We start from the raw sequence: 17,956 nt of genomic DNA on the forward strand, positions 1-17,956 counted from the left end.
CTATATTGGGTAACCCTTTAATCTCTCATGATAAATGAGAGATTACAGGGTTTGGAATCCAGCGATCAAAATGACCACTCAGTGAGACCCGACCCAGAGCGTCGTCATTTGATCTCACAAATCTATTCAGACAGGCTTCAAGTTACAGCATGTGCTTGTGGCTAAACCACACAGGCATTGAACCAATCAGCATCCTTTGAGGAGCTACTGGCAGCTAAGGGTGCTGTTTAGATGAAACAAACAGTGGGAGATGTGGCTGTTCGTTTGAAAACAACAATGGCCTCTCCTAACGAGGTTAGCGTAGCTGCTAAAGAACCAGTCATATAGGAACTGGCAGAGAACACCACTCTGTCACACGTCTCTCTTTTCTCTCGGCTGGCTTCGGTATGAGTCTGATTTACCATCTGGCTCCACTAGTGGTGGCGTTGGTTGACGTTATCCTGTGATAGACAGTGATGGACGGATGGTTGGTCCTGCCAAGTATTTTTGAAAGTGCCTGCCCTTTTCCAAACAGTTTCTTGTGGGTCCTTAACCCAGGGCAAGTATTTGTCCACCTGAGGATGAGACTCAATGCACTAGCTTTTCTCCAGGAGTAGTTGCTGCACCTTTAAAGCTGCAGTAATTGACCATTTTCAGCCACTTGGAGGCAGAAGAAAGCACCAAAATAAAGTTGTTATGACTAATGTAAACATTTGGGATCCCCTTGAAAAGAAGATGATACATCTTGGAGGGTTTATCTGATACCGTACATTTGATTTGAAACATTCGCCTATTTACACATCCAGCAGACACAGAGGCATTTGTCTGGCCCCTTGATGAATGCATCAAAACTGTTAAATCCAATATGGGCTCTGCATCATATCACTGTGTTGCAGCGTTGAGGGGGCGCTGCAGTTTCAGGTGAAAACAAAATGACATGGCTGTACCCAGAGGAGGGCTGCATCAGTCATGGAGGGTGATTGTCACTGTGTTTATTCAGTGACTCTGGTTCCAGATGTTGGCTTCCGAGCGAACACATACAGTACCCTGCCCACACAGAGGGCCTGACTCATTCACAACCCCCCCACAATGCCTTGCAACATGCCTGATCAATGGCAGCAGCGCGACCCTGTGGGAAATAAGGGTTATGAAGTCTGACAGTAGTGTGCACGCTGATCCCCTTCATCTTGTTTATTTCTCCAGGCGATGGGGAGCCAGACCGAGGAGTGAAAAAGCGACCCATATATTGATTTTGGAGGGGGGAAATTTGTCGGACCCTTAGGGATCATAATGAATCGAAAAAGTGCATTTGGCTTCCTGCATGTGGACGTGTAAAAAAAAAAAAGTAAAAAAGCCTCATCACCACTGGTTGATGTGGAGGATTCATATTAAAGTAAAAAGCAAGCTGAAAGGAGAAACTTGGAAAGGCATAATTAGTCCCCACAGCACCGGAAAGTTCAGTATATCTGCATTATCTCTGTAATGCAGATGAGGTAAAACAGCATTTTACTGCTTGCTCATGAATATTAAACGCTCCATTTAAACCTTTTCAAAGTAGACAGTAGTTGTCTGCAGTAATACAGATGGGCTTGGTACAAAAAAAATAAAATCAGCAAATTTTGAACAATGCTAATTTTCTTATGTTGTCCTCGCTTGTTTTTTTCTTTCTTGGTGTACAGCTGTTGGAGAAAGCGTTACATTTACCTCCTACCTTTACCTTGTGTTCTGTACACAACGTCTCACAGGTTTGAGCTCGTTAGCATCAGAAACATGCACTGCCTTAGAATCTCTTAAAGTTCAGCTGGTGAGAGGCCAGGGGTTACGGGTTGTTAAGTTCCTCATCTCATTCCAAATTCCTGAGAATGAATAGGGACGGCTTGTTCCACCAACTGAATCCAAGTTTGACTGAAGTAAACACTGATGCAGGTACTTATTCTCACACTGCACTTGACACTTCGTTCAGTTTTTAATCTGTACTCGATTAGAGCTGCAATTTAACTGAGTCAGCTGTAATCAAACCATTGTCCCAGAGGTAGACCACTTAGCAGAGACATTTTAGAGAGGAGACAAACGACATTTGAATAGAAAAGTCCAGAGACGGCGGTTGTATCACACATATCCTGCTCCTTCCCCTACAAAAGCTAATCGCGTGCTTCATCACATTCGCTACAGGAATCAGCCAATCGTGTTGTTGCGTTGATGGGAGGGCACAGTTGAGGTTCACAACGGTTTCAACCGATTTGGTGCGGCTGAAGATGGACTTCTAATAAGCAAGGATTACCAAGCAAGGTGAGGTTCTCCAAAACATTATACATTAAACTATTTATTCAACTAGCTAGCTAACACTACATTGTCATTTGTTCATTTTAACCTAATTCCGTGTTGCAGTCCCCCCTGTGATGGCATATGACACCTGAAATGTAACTAAAGTCCAGCAGTGAAGTTGCTGCACTTGGTTCTGCTCCCTTAATATCAGTGCAGACTGGCAGGGAACACATGTTGCTTATGTTGGCACTGCTAGGCCCAGGTAATATAGCAGTGTTCTTTTTACATTCGATGACTTGATTGACAGCGTGACGCTGTGAACAAATTGCGAGCGTCCATGCTTTCCTCTCTTCATCAGATAAACTGCAAATGGCAACGTGATAATACAAGGGTTACCACAGTAACACAAGAGAAATCACCACAACTGTAGACGGCATATTGGGAATGTCTGGTTCTGTCTGTTTACATAAACGCCATCGACGACTGCTGATGACATATGAGGGTCTTGAAGGGTTGTCCTATTTCACAGGGGGAGATTTCAACCACTCTGTAGCTCTGTTTTAAGGGTCAAGGGTTCATTTGAAAACAAGAGGTAGGTGTAAGAATTCAAAATGTGACGGAGCCTCGGCCTTTCCATAATGTCACCTGTCTTTTTTCTTGAACGGAAAGTCTCCAGTTTGTCCCAAGTTATACCAGAACTCCCACACTACTTTTAAAATAAGCAATGTTTGAACTTACACATACACCAGCTGGCAGGGCTCTGTGCATGCAAGTCAAGTGAAAACCATGTCTTCACCGACTTGTTAGAAGCATCATATAATACTGTAAGCTGGAGCAAGATTTCCCTCCACTGGAAATAAGGTCCAAGCTCAAACCATAAAGAAAAGCTTGAGTCAGAAAGTACACCTCACTACTACTACTGTGTATCTTACCTCCTACTCTTTTCTCTTACCTCATATTCTTGTTTGAAGCCATATCCCTCGGCTGTTTTCATCTGGTTGATGTGCTGGAGGAGGTCAGCCACCCTTACAGCGGGGTGCAGCTGACCCGTGTGATAAGGCGAGCTCTTCCTGCGACAGTGGCGATGGGGCGAGCCTCCCAGTAAGCTGCTGGACTCGTTGACGGAGCTCCGCTGCTCATCTGGGGACGAGAACACATACAGTTCAAGGCGTGCTGCCGACATTGTGCACTCGGTGACATGGACTCTACTCTTTTTTTATTAATGGGCTGAAAAGTCTAGGGGGCAGTTCAAGGAAGAAAAAAAAAGTCAGCGGTTCTGCAGAGACGTGAGGCCTGACTGGCACTGCAGAATATTCAAACAGACAAGAGACTTGCAGGATATTCCTCTGCTGAGAGCACCTTGTGGCCTGGCAGAAAAGGCTGGATACATGCTCGGAAGTAAACATGGCTGAAGGTCAGGAAGGAGGGAGCTTCATCTCTCTAGACACTTTCTCAAGAGTACCCATATGTTCCTCGCTGTCTTACTTCGAGCGTTGCAGCCGTGGGCATCCATGAAGGAGTGGGCCATCCTCTCATCCTGCTGAAGAGTGCTCTGCTCCGTCATGCTGCAGTCCAAAGAGCTCAGCTTCCGACTCTTCTCCTGCCTGTAGGACATGGCTGCCTTGTTTATGGCCACCTTCTTCCTACTGTAGAGAGTCAGAGAGAGGCGGGAGGACAGAGGGGCAGGGAGTAATAATAGGCAGAGGACAGCAGAGAAGGGGCAGAATGAGAGAAAGACAGGCAAAGAGATAAGGAAGAAAGGAGAGGAGGGTGGGTGAGGAGATGAGAAATTGGACTGTGGGGGGAATATAAGAGCTACGAGATTGAAACTGGACAAGGGGGAAAGTGCGATTTGGTGATAGCAAGAGAGTGCCAGGGGTGGCGGTGGGGTTGTGGTGAGGCGAAAGGAGAAGAAGGAGGAGGCAAGGGGGGGAGTCTATACTGGAGGATGGGGTGGAGATAGCAATGCTGACTTCCACTCTAGTAACCCTGGGGCTACGAAGGGCAAGCAAAGGGGAAGATGGTGTCAAGGTGGAAGATGGAGAAAAGAGTAACTTACGGGTAGTAAGGGTAAGAATAGAAGTCCCTTCTGATTAGCATGAAGGAAGAGGAGAGGAGAGAGACAGAGAGTGAGGAGAAAAAAAAAGAGAGGTGACCATGGTTTATCAAGATGGCATCAGAGAGATAAATGAAGATGCTCAGTGCGTTGGAATGTTCCTCGCAAGCAATCATGAAACAGGATCAAAGCATCGAGAATGAGGAAAGAGCCCGCTGCACGCCAAAACTCAGCTCTGCACCGATGGAAATGTTAATTGTTTTTTACATTTTCTAAGGTTTATCTTAATTATATCTGTATTTATGTTGGATGTTAATGTCATTTCTTGACCTATTCCTTCAAGGGTTGGTCCCATTTCCACCTCCCTCTACACAGACCTCTAGTTAAAGGATAAGTTCAACCAAAAATGAAAATGTAGTCATTATCTACAAGAATGTTCCAGCACTGACAAAACCATGGGAGTGAAGACATAATGACTGAATTTTCAGTTTTGGGTGAATGCTTAATAACTTATGGTTCGCAGTGGTTATTGGCTTAAACTTAAGTGGACACTTGTACCAATAAATGCACATAGCATTAACAAATAATTGAGTTTATGAATAAATGTAAATATACAGTTAACACACATTTTTTCCTCCAATTTTACATGTTCTGGTCAACAAGAGTACAGCATCTCAGGTTAATATGTAGAGCAAGGCAGTTATTTGGCTGTGTGCCGAGGTGTTGAACCCATTCAGAATGGCTACAGTGTGCTTTATTATTCGGGAATTTTTAACGGAATATTCAGGGGCGTTGGATCATAAACTTGGACTGTGAAAGACCCAAGAATTCTGCACACAATCAATTGCACTCGATTAAAGTATTTAGTCTTTTGGGTCCTCTGACCTTCAACACTTAGAATGTATCAGCTGAATTTTTCACGATGGTCTGAGCACCAAAACATCATAAATAAGTTAAGAGTACAAGTGATAGACTTTTGGGGATTTTGGTTCTTTCACTGGCATTAATACAGTACAGTACATATATAATGTACTTTGTTTGGCAATGACTGAAATCAGTGCTTGTCAAGGGTAGAATGATGTTTCCTGAGTTTATATCCTGGACTTATATCCTGTACCAGACCTAATGTTTATATATTTTAGTGTGTATTCCAGTAGAATGCCTCAGCCGGCGGCCCTGACACGGCTGAAACTGCTGCAGTTTAGTTATTATTTTTAGTGTCTAGCATTATTGTGGAGAGGATCCCTGGAGAGATTGTTAAACCAGAAACAGCTGCTATGTCGCTCTCACCAAATCCACCAGACATTTACAGAAATTTTACCTTCATTAAACAAGTGATCTACTGGACCAATTCACAACTTTTTTTTTTTGTACCTACTAGAAGTTTACATACTGTACCAAGGGCCCAGATATAAAAAAAACAAAGGAAACAAAAAATAAAAACATGCCAAAAAAATAATTAAAAAAGGAAATCCTGCCTGTATGACATATAGTATAAAATATCAATATATATTTATTGTCTAAATTGTATATAAATTATACATTTTCTGATAGGGAGCAGCCATTGTTTTACTTTTGCCTTAATGGGGGGATGATCTTACTCCTCCTTAATTAAAGCAATCCTTTCAGCATTTACATATACAGTGTGCACAGAGGCAATATCATGTGGCTAAATATAAACACGCCTGCTCCTGTAGCCCCCATGTGGCTGTCTACTTCCTATTGTGCCTGCGAGATTGGCCCAGTGAATCTTATCAGTCACTGCCTTCTTCCAGACATCCCATTCATTCTCCCTCTATTCTCTGAGAGAAAATTTCTCAGGCGGAGAAGTTCCTCTCTCCAAAAAAAAAAAAAAAAAAAGCAAAAACAACCTCCTAACCAATTACTAGCCCATCCACTGGCACCTCACAGCTGCTCGCCTCATGTAATTGAGTGGGCAATGGAATAACATGCCCCTTGATGAAATATTTCACACTCAGATGAGTGTTCCACCATTGCCCAGCGAGCGGAGGAAGAATACACTGCAGGTGCGACTGACGACAGAGGTAATTTGCAGGTGGAAAGCAGCCAACGATTCCAGTGTGAGCAGGCTGCATTTGAATGTGCCCAGCCAGCACGCAGACCTTGAAATTAAAAGATGAGATGAAACAAAAAAGCTTGGCTGCGGCAGCGGTGGGAGAGTTAAGGATTAATGCTCTACCATTCCACTAACTCTGGTTGTAATTCACTCTTATTGCCAAATGCTTTCCTCAATAGACCCTAGCTGCCAAGTGGGATAGAGATAAATTTACTCCTTTAGAAATGCAACACAGGAACAATAAGACTTAAGACTGTAAATGTTTGACTCAGAAAAGGTCCGACCCATCTCACATCGACTGGCAGGCAGACACAGAAACACTTTCGCAGCAGCTCACCCCTTCTTGACGATGATGACGATGGCTCCGAGGAGCAGGATGAGGACCACCAGACCGCCGACGCAGGCCCCAAGGATTAGACCCATGTCCTCAGCATGCTGGGATACCTCCAGAGCCCGCTTCGAGTCCTTGCAGGCAGCTGCACACATGACAGGGAGGTGAGGAAACGCAGGAGGAAGAGAGGAGGAATCTTACAAAAGACAGCATCTGTGAATGGTTACTCGGTTCTAATTGCAAAAACAAGATGCTACATGTGGTGGTTTGATGTCGATAAATCATCGGCACATTCATTTTCGCATAATTACCATAAACAAACAAAACTATTGCCAAGACGATTGGCAGCGACTGCTGGTCTTATTACTGAAGGTCTGCTGGGTGGGAAATCTGCTGGTTTTGACTGATTCTGAGTCAAGAAATAAAAGACGACACCCATCCCGTCCACAGTCTGCTCACCCTCCTGCCGTCTGACAGAAGATACAGAAGTATCCGCTACTGTACCACCAGACTACTGAACAGCTTTTCCTTCAAGCTGTGAGACTTCCCAACTCATCTTCTTACTCCACACTTCAGAAAATAGTTCTACTTTTTTTTTGACTTATTATCTGTTCATCCATATCTATATTTTGGTTTTGTGAGTAGCATGGAGAGACTACAAATAGCATTTCATTTTACAACGCTGAGTAAAATGATAAATAAGTGAACCTTGTACCTTGATTTATTGCACAAAACAAGAAAAATGGTGTAGGCTCTGTGAGAAAAATGTGCTTTTCTTTTACCTCAGACGGAGCCTAAACGGTGAGCAGAAAAATAATCTCTCGTTTACCCCTCGTGGAGGTTTCTATCTAGCTATGCAAATTGTTTTGGTTTTATTTTCCAAGGTTTGAGGATATGTGTAAATGTAATTTCACAAATACACAGAGATGAATGCTTGGCGGTGTTTTCTGAAACATGACATTTAAAAACATTCAGCAGCCAAGTGTCTTTCCAGTAATAGTATCCTGCTGGCAGACATAGAAACCTCAGAGACATCAATCTCAACTCGAAAAAAATCACTCAAGACAATATCTTAACAAAAAAACTCAATAACCTTTTAAGACAGAATGACAGTATTACGTTAGTACAGCGGAGCACTGCAATTTTCAAGCACTGAAGTCTGCTGTTACGTCTGTGCTATCACTGTAAACCGTTTGGAGCTGAAGCTGAATTGCTTTGGGGATTTCATGTTTGTGTATAATGCTATCTTACATCCTGTTATTGTCTTTTGTGTAAAGCAGCTGTTTGCTTACCACTCCTCCATATAGGCCTGTACATTAAGAATATTGTAAGTACTATTTGAGTTGTAATCACACACCCCCATGAAAACCTGAACTGACCTTTCTTTACAGCCATCTGCAAGGCCAGATGCTACTAATGGGGACATTAGTGAGTATGGTTTTGTACAATCCAAGCGATAATGTGTTAATTAAATAATCTTCTATTTCTGTGTGGGATTGATTCGAAATTCTACATCTGTGTCTGTCCGTAGTTACTCTATAGTTACACAGTGTACACTTTCATCATATTGTGCCATCACTGACGCATATAGTCTTTTTGCATGATTGTAATTTTTCCATCTATAAACTGCTCAGTTCCTCCAGGAAGTTGTGACGTTGCAATCATAATGGTTAACTCAAATTCAGCAGATCCCTTTGAATTCTGTCCAATCAGCGCAACTTTGCCGTTAATTTGCCCACTCATCATATTTTCCTGCCAACCAATCACATCAGTTTAAACACGTGTGTGGTTGCAGGCATGTGTGACAGGAACGCCTCACATTTACCAACAAAAATTACGCAGTTTCCTGAGGTTCTCCAATAAAGCAGTGATAACTTGTTGTGCACAGTGCGCAGTGTTGTGGTGGAGCACAAACTGAAGTCATTGACAAACACTTTTCTACCATAAAACACACAAGGAGAATGGATGGATTTTTTTTTTTTTAACTATTTTTACCATTTTCACTTGCTCCTGCAACTTCATAGCAAAACAGCCTATACATTGCATTGTAGGATTGTTAGCAGATGGTGATGTACAGGGCATGAACACTATTTTTTCTTGTTCCATTGTGGAAAACTTTGAGGGCACTACAGGGCATGCGTTCCATTATGCGACACATTATAATGCATTGACTACCTGGTGATAATATTAGCAAAGAATAACTGTGAACTGTACAAGTCCAATTTATACATACTCAGTTATAGAGGCACAATACAGGTCTGGAAATTTCACAGTACTGTAAGTAGGTGATTATTACCAAGGGACACATCTGACTTTTCTTTAAAGTTATCGCCCAATTACTACAATATTTACCTCAAAATTCACAGACCCACCTCCCCCATTATCATTTAAACATAATATGCAGCTATTTTCCAACAGGCAGTTAATAAATACCTGATAATTTCTGTAATACATTTCCAGGAAACTTCGAAGTGGTTTCTGCTGAACTTCTGCTGATCACGCCATTATGATTTCCAATTAGCTTCTGCCAAACTTCCACTCAGCAGGCCACTAAATAGAAGTGACTTGTTGCAGCTTAGCTTCCAACTAGTTTCAAGATAATATCCGTTGATCATTGGATGACACAAGCAGAAGTTTTGAGATAATTATTGTGGTAATTAGGGGTAATTAAAAAAAAATCAAATATTTCCCTTGGTAATTACCACATACTTGCCATGACCTGTTAAACAAAGTGTTACCACTGTATATATAAACAGATTGGTGTTGCTGCAGATCCTGATTGAGTCTCCTACAGTAATCCTGGCCTTGCCAGGATAAGGATCATCACTCTGTGGTGTTATCACCCCCAGGATAATTCAAACGAGCCGAGGAGAGAGTGAGGTGTGTTTGAGGTCTTCGCATATCCAGTTAGAGCTTTAAAAAGACTAACTAGTCAGCAAGCTAGTGTATTACCATATAAAATGTCTAGAGGCTCTGAGGGAATAAAGAGCTCACTAAACAGTGTCAGAGAGAGCTTGAACACGATTTCAGCACACTGATATCGGCAACGCGAGCATCTACAAAGAGGAGCTAAACGTGTTTGGCTTGTGAGAGGCGACGCTCTGGTTATCTCACCGAGCTGATGCATGCGCTCATTCCGCAGCTATTTCCCTCCCACCCATATGTCACAGTCGCAGCGCATTTCTGTCTGCATCGCCATCTCAGCTCGCCAAGAGCATGAAATCTCCCTCCCTGTGAATCATCCCGGATCCCTGTTGTGTTTTATCCAAAGGTGAACAATTGCTATTAGGTATGAATGAATGGAAGGAGTATTATTACACATCTGGCAGCGCGCTCTTCGCTAACGAGCCAACTGATGAGAAAACAAATAAGACGGGGAATACAACAAAATGCAAGGAGATATAATCGTTTAAGGTTGTCAGGCCTTTCTCAGCGAGCTTGGCAGCACAACTGAATTGGACAACATCTCTGTATTTTAACAAAGCGATGATGCTTCACGGGGGAGTTATTGGCATTTGTCTGTGACTGAAAAGAAAAAAAAAAAAAAAGCCTTACAGTGAGGCAGAGTGCTGAGTTTGGCTTGATAAGCTGTGGGTTGGTGGCGACTATAGCTCCTGGCAGACAATACAGCCTAACAGACTTGCCATAATCACACAAATCATACTGGGTGAGTCATTCTGCTTTTAGGGCCATATTTAGAAATTGGCTATCACAGTTAATTTCACTGCACCAAAATATCCAGCAGTGGTCAAGCAGGGAAATCCAGGTATGGAGAGGTCTTAGGTATTAGGTAACATGTGTCATCATGATTTATAATTGCTCTGTGGTTCACATCCCAGAGGAAAGAGAACTTAGGCACACACACTGTAAATTGTACTATAGTAGTACAGTCACTAAATTCAGTGTGGAGTCCCGTCACACTCACCACTTTCCTGCAATGAGTTTTTAACAGAAACACTTTTTCTCCTTATGTAATAATTCTAATCGCTTCTGCTTTCCTGTTTTTTTTGTTTTTGTTTGTTTTTTAATCAGTGCTAAGGCGCTGTACTGTAAACACTTCATCATCTGTGAAAGAAGACAGAAAATGCATATAAAACAAATAAAGGCAACAAGCACAGAGGAGGCTGGAATTACCTGCACTATAAATGTAGATAAATGCAGCATAATGTACACGTGTAGATGTGTATCCACACTCTGTAAATGCGTTTGTATATGCGGTGTATGGATGTGTCTGCAGCTGTGGGTTTGTGGACTAATCAACCTTTTGCCCTGTGTTGCAATCTGAAGATAAATAATGCTTAAGATATTGTGGTTAACTTTTGCTTTTTAGTTTCTCTTTTTCTCCCTCTTCTTCAAAATGCTGTCTTGTTTTGTTTCCTGTTTCTGTAAATGTGTCAGTATGTACTCCCTTTGAACTAATGAAATAAATGTATAAAATCTAAAAAGCCAATCACTTCCACTCTTCTTCTTTTTTAAAAATCAATGTCAGCTCATGTCAGTGACACTGACCACTTACTAAAATGTTTCACATTAAAAATTGACCAGGAAAAAGAGAAGTTACGCCCTTTGAGCTGCTAGAAGCTTTTATATGTTCATCTGTGGTAGTAAATGGCAGTGTGGGACCAACTTCAACCCGTACATCAAATGCTTAAACAGCATATACATGTTTTGTCACATTTAACATTTAAAACCAGGTTATCTAATATAAGTTGCATGAATTTCCTCCAGTTAACTTGATGTTTTGGGAAGAATTAAAGGATAAGTTCACTCAAAATAAAAAAAATTAAAAAAAATTATCTCTACTCATCCCTATGCTGATAGAAAGTCAGTTTTAAACGCCCTTTTTAAAGCTGAAATCTTCACTCTAGCTGCTAAGCTAAACGTGCACCTGGTCTGAAGTGGGAACAATATCTCTCCTGCTCTGGGAGAATGCTGCATCGCTGTTTTGCTGTGAAGCTCCAGAAATGTTTTGTGGACTACGAAACCTCACCCGACTTTCCATCGGTATGGGGGTGAGTAGATAATGACTACATTTACATTTTTGGGTGACCTCATCCTTTAATCATTCTTGATGGGAGTGCATTTATTAAACAATCAAAGCAGGCCCTGTTGATTAACTGATTAAGAAAGATTGAGGTTCTCTGTGCATGCAGAGCCTGCGCGTCACTCACAAGAGTAAAACACCCATGTATCCAAGAACCCTTGAATCTGACTCAATTTTATAACATCAGACAGATGTCTCTTGTTCATTAGAAATTAGAACTGTTCCAGGTTTGGTTTTATGTCGAGCAGCAAAATGGTTTCAGTTAATCTGCCCTACATGACATTGTACATCCTGTGATGTGACGGTCGATACTAAAACGATATATTCTGCAGCCCTAAAATAAACAATTTAAGTATTTATGGTATGATGTCCTTCCATTGAGCTGTCACACAGATTTGTCAAATGCTGCAAAGGCTAAATGTGAATTTAATGCTTTTCTCCTGGCTGAGCTGACATGAATCACAGCCTGTTCTTTTAACAGAATTGTGTCTTTCAAGATGATTTGATTTGTAATGAACATGTTCACACTGCTCTTTAGTGTCAGCTAAGGTTGGCCATATTTCATCTGAGGACACAAAAAACAAAGAAGAAGACCCGGGTGTCGAAGAAGAAAAAAGGAGTCGCCCACCACTGCAGCGGCTTGGCCGAGCGCTCTGGTGAACACAGCTGGCAGCATCTGTGTGTGGGAAGCTGGCGAGAGGAAATGAAAAGCAGGCAGGAACAGTCTCAACAGGACCTTTGTGCCACCTCCGAGGGAACTGGAGTCACATCAGCATGTCCTCTGGGCCTGCCTGCCACAGTCTTGCACAACTACAGTAAAAAATGGCTCCTTTAAATAATCCTGCAGCTCACCTCCTCTGCTCTCGTGACACGCCTGCAGACAATAATATAAGGCAGGGTTCTTTGATGTCATCGCACTTCAGATAAGAAAGAGTTCAGGGAGAGGAATCCAATTTAACTGCCACCTTTCTCAAGAGCACTACAAACTTCAGACATAATTCAGCGGGGAGGAAAGGGGGGAAACAACTCCATCCCTACTCCGTCCCCCCTCCCCCATCCCCCCCTTTCCCCTATTGTTTGAACTGAGAGCCTTCTATCTGTGTCTGTCTCTCAAGCAAACACTCCTGGTCGCTTCCTCTCCCAGGGAGAAAAAAGAAAGGGATACGTTGCCGCATTCTGGATTTCAAAGCCATCGGAGCCCAAGAGGGGTTTGCCAAAATGTCAGTGTCAGTGATTCTAGAGGAACAGAGGGAAGACACGGATGCATGTTTGCTTTCACCTTTCCTGCCATGTCTCTGTTGAGGGGGGATATTGGCACAGGGGGCTTCCTTCCTGAAGCACCCAACACAAAACTAAGTCTGTGTCAAAGCCCCTGAACAGCCACCTGATCCAGGATAACTGCCCAAGTCCCTCACATGGACTCTATATCACACTGTTGAAACCATGAGAAAATCCTGCAGTGGTTATGATCACCTAGAGAAGCACTATTCACTCATTCAACATTATTTTAGCCAGGAGACAAGTGGTGGCCTCTGTCTCACCCCAGTGCTGCTGCTACTGTGGAAGCATTTTCAGAATTTGAATTTCGTATTTTCAGCCTCTTATTACAATAGATAATGATAACATTTTATCCAGCAGTATAAATGGTGAGACGTGGGGCTGCGACACTGCAAGGCACAGTTTAACAAAGGAGCCCATCGGGCAACCACATTACACCTTAAACAAGTATATTACCTTATTATCTTAACTAGTTATTATCATTATGAGCCGGTATCATTTCCGATTCCACTTCAGTGCAGACAGACACATTGGCTAAACTGTAGCTAATACAACAGGATGTACGGCCAGCACAAAGTAGCTCTCCCAAATATGACACAAATCCTACAATACCAGCTGGGTTAGGATGTTCTAATTCATTTTCACCTCAGAATAAGTGGATCAGATAAAAGGTTTCAACCAGGGACTTGTTAAAAACTTGACTGCTAATGTGTCAGCCCCAGGATCCGTGTTGTAAAGCTGTCACTAAGAACCCGGCAAACCCACATCTCAACAATAAAGCTGATGAGTGAATCATTTACATCCACAACCTTTAAAGTTGTGATCCTCGGTTGATTTGGTGGCATGTGGTCACTGGTGGTAAAGGTTAGTGTCTTTTAATAATGCAGGTGAATCAATCACTGGTGGCTACCAGAAAGCAGAAGAAATGCAGTTTGATGGATGATTTAAAGGGCAACTCCACCAAATTTACACATTAAGGTGTGTTCACAGGGCTTGTGAAGAACTACTGCTTATGTAAAAAAAAGTATTATAAAACAGTTTGTTGCTCCAGAGGAAGCTGCGTGTTATCTGATAAATTGCCTCCAGTGATGTCACTCAGTGCTAAATTGTATCGCGGGTAATGTAGGCACTATGTAAACACACTTTAATGTGTAAAATTGGTGGAATTACCCTTTTAGAGAGCTGTACACGGCCCACGCCACTCCAAAGCGACGGAAAAAAGGTCTTGCTGCACCAATTCTCATTCTGGTATGGGCTCTGCCTGATTGTATTTCTTTTAACCAATCACAATCATCTTGGGCGGTACGAAGCCCAAGATGCAGTGACAGCGCCCCTGGGGAGGAGAGCCCTGGCATTAAAATAGCTAAATCTCTGCAAAAGTAAAGGTAAGAGCTGCTAGCTTGTTTAGGTTTATACTGTTAGCGAACAGGTTAGGGTGAGAGTAACTTTCCATTTTCAGGGTATAGGTTGCTACATTGGAGGTTGTTTTTCTTATTTCCCATAGCGACGGGGATTTTGAAAAGGGTAACACACAGAAAGCAGAGGGGAGCTGAATACCGCCTGAAATAGGCACCCAGTGACAGCCGCTGACTATGTGGCTCAACAAGCCTTTTCCCCATAGACCACCATTATAAAAGAGACGTCTATATAACAGGACACCTCTATAGCTGCAGCAGGCCTCACTGTGGAAATAAACCAGGAGGCTGGAAAACATTTTTGGCTTATGCACACAACAAGTAGTTTTCATTCAAGTGATTAAATACATACTATACTCTAATATAGATGATCAGAAAAAGCCACATATGTCGTCTGTCCAGTGCACTAATGATGAAGTGATGATTGAATGTTTTCTTCTTCAGTCTGTGTACGCACCAAAAGAGAGCAAGAATGGAAATATATTATAGAGCTACATGTATTTATGTAAAGCGCCGCCCATAACAAAGTCAGAAATTAGTCCGATGAATTGAAAGTCTTCCTTATGTCACTTCGTGGCTAGAAAGCCACTGTTCCATTAGCTTTCCATCCAGCATTCCTTCATTTGTTTTTTTGAAGAAATTAAGCGTGTTCCAAAGATAACTATCAATATCTGAAGACGCATTATTATCTGCTACAGCACTCACTATCTGAAGTTTAAGTCTGTATGACTTAAAGCGGAAACAAACAACTTTCCCACGCCTTAGCATTCATTAGAGGTATTACTCTAGCTGCTGTAGCAAAACCCTTGTCCTCAGAGTCGTAGTACCAACAATACAGGACAAAATGTGAGTTTATCCCTTCATTTAGTCTATAATGGAGATGTGAAAGCAGATGGGAATGGTGCCAGGCTGACTGGATCACCATTTTCCCAGTAGACTGAATAGTGAGAGTAACTAATCGCCACACAGATGGTATCATTATGCTATAGATATTCCATCACACAATCAACAATGAGTTCATGATGATAAGTTCAAGCAAAAAAAAAAAAATCTATTGCCACACTTAATAATGAATAATTTTTTAGCATACAAAAAATTACAGCTCCAATAATGTACATGTGTCATTGTGACTTAGTTTCTTCCATATCCATGACACCCACAAACACTTTCTCCACATTTTCTTTTCCCCAAATTGTTTAGTCGTGATCTCTGCTGTCAGAAACAGCTACACTGTTGTAGCTGTCGAGCTGGTAACATTTAAACGACGTGGTGTGCTTATGTAAATTATGTCTGTTAAAGGCCACTAAAGGAGAAATAATTCATAAACACAAGGAATAGATTTAAAAAAATACCATTGCTGTCTAAATGTTTCAGGGTTGAATTGTATTTACGAATGTCAGATTCAAGATTCAAGAAGTTTAGTTGTGTACAACAACAGCAATGTTAATGTCTCTTATGCCATTATTTTCTTTAGGTTTTATTTTTGTTTTGCAGTGTGACTTTATTTGAGGCTTTCTTACTTCTGGAACAAAACTTTGAGGTTCCATTTTCACTTTAGCTCTTTTTAACTTATAAAGCCACAGCTCCACCTGCACTAACAGAAGAGCACCATTATCTTGTTTTGTGCTGTAAACCACCTCTCTATCTGATATTCATGAAAGCCATTTTAAAGGTAAACTGAATCATTATAACATGATAATGACCTACTGATGTGAAAATGTTACATGAAACATGATCTAAAATTGAAAAGGAAAGCAAGTGTTACCTTTGCGAGCAATCCGAATGCAGTTGATTCTGGTCTCCTGTGAGTAAAAGAAAAGGCAGAGTTATTTCACTTGGCTTGGTAGCATGACAACACGATGATTAGATGAGAAAAAAAACACCACGGTGTAAGTTAATTATGAGTCAGCCTGCCGAAATCCACAACCTTGTCTAAAAGTTGCAACGCAGGCAGCCGTGTGTGTCAAAGTCACCCAGACCTTTGCTACGTGGAGGAAATAATTGAAATTTCCGAGAGGATGACATCTCCCTGTGATACGACAGACCTACGCCACCCTTCACCAAGTAAGGTCCTGCACCCTGGTTCTCTGATTGGCTCCAGCACCCCCCCAAAACAGCCACCTCCATCCCTGAGATGGAAGGCCATGTTCCCAAATTAAGATTTAAAGAAGTTAAATCAGCCTTTATGGGCAATTATGCTAATCTGTGCTCTGAGATTGGAGTCAAAACCCTTTCACCTAAAACGGTTGCCAAATTACCTTTTTAATTGGAAATCTGTTTCAAGTGGGTTCTCATCTCCTCTCATCTCTAACAGTGACAGATAAGTCATATTTACTCCCACCCAGGGGTTATTAAAGCAGAGGCAGGTAGTATGTCATGTGTCATCTTGCCCTCTGTCAAGGTGGGTTTTTAGCCTTTTCGAACAGAAACCCCAGTCCTTGTCAAAGTAGCAATTTGATGCAACTGAGCCTCCAATCTTGTTAAAAAGAGGGATATACAGTATATTGAAGAATCTCCATCCCTGGGTGGATTTTTAATCATTTTATCAAATTTGATTTCAGTTTTGGATCTGCTTATCAAATCTGAATCCTTTCTTATCCCTTACAGAATCCACTGAGGTTCAGCTTTCAATGTTTGTGGGCAAATATAGGTATAAATAACAAGAACTCAAAGATTCAGTTGGGATGTGTAATAAAGTTTTGATGCATGTGAGAACATGAACGCCAGACTTGACAGGCAGTCTACTTAAGTGTTCACAACCTTGATCTACAGCTCGGAAATAAGATGAGCAACATGAGGTATGGGATTGTTGATTAAATATATCACACTGAAATGACAGCCTTCAAATCCGGCACACCTTATTTTTCATTCTGAGTGGTTCCTGATTAAGAACAACTGAGTTTATCAGCCTACAATATCAATATGATATGATTGAGAGTTTAATTAAAGCAGCATTAATTGATATTTTGGGCTACTTGAGAACAGTGGAACAAGCTGAAAATAGTTTTATCACATTATAATTGGTATGTTAGCAAGCTTTTGGCCATTTACACATCCAGCACACATGGAGAAAAAATAGTATTTATTTGCAGCCATGTTTCTGGTACCTGACAATTGGGTCCAATTCTCTCCTATTAGCTCAGTTTTGGTCTCCACCAACCCTTCCTTACACAAGTACTGTCCTTAAGTACAATTTTGAGGTACTTTTTTCTGCTGCTTTACAATTCCACTCCACTACATTCTGAAGGCGAATATTGTCCTTTTTTACCAGAAATTGGATTAAAAAAATAATAATTCAGACAAAAGAAATACTGATTCGGATAATCAGAAAAATGTTGAGGCCCGCCTACCTGGCGCCAGTCTCTCTCTGACTCTCCACCACAGCAGACCTTTGTTCCCTTTTTGCTTTTGTTTGCTTATTTTGTCACACATACAACACCCACCATACATTGATCATAGCACCCACACCCTTACATACACTACTGATATTGATATCCACACCTCATACTAT

The 17,956-nt window shown here is 41.6% G+C and overlaps 1 protein-coding gene across 6 annotated transcripts in view; it reads right to left on the reverse strand.

Annotated features, from left to right (window-relative positions):
• Positions 1-17,956, reverse strand: part of ptprua (protein tyrosine phosphatase receptor type Ua) — a 207,308-nt gene that overhangs the window by 39,512 nt on the left and 149,840 nt on the right. For 3 of the 6 annotated variants that reach the window (XM_084379439.1, XM_084379437.1, XM_084379438.1), the window contains exons 13-17: positions 16,211-16,247; positions 6,715-6,853; positions 4,304-4,333; positions 3,730-3,890; positions 3,197-3,384 (exon numbers count right to left, since the gene is read on the reverse strand). In XM_084379439.1, coding sequence (XP_084235565.1) covers positions 3,197-3,384; positions 3,730-3,890; positions 4,304-4,333; positions 6,715-6,853; positions 16,211-16,247 — 555 coding nt within the window. The remainder of the gene's footprint in view (positions 1-3,196; positions 3,385-3,729; positions 3,891-4,303; positions 4,334-6,714; positions 6,854-16,210; positions 16,248-17,956) is intronic. The other 3 variants (XM_084379442.1, XM_084379441.1, XM_084379440.1) reach the window with 1 other exon arrangement.

Source organism: Pagrus pagrus, assembly GCF_965226575.1.
Source record: "Pagrus pagrus genome assembly, chromosome: 17".
Lineage (NCBI taxonomy): Eukaryota > Metazoa > Chordata > Actinopteri > Spariformes > Sparidae > Pagrus > Pagrus pagrus.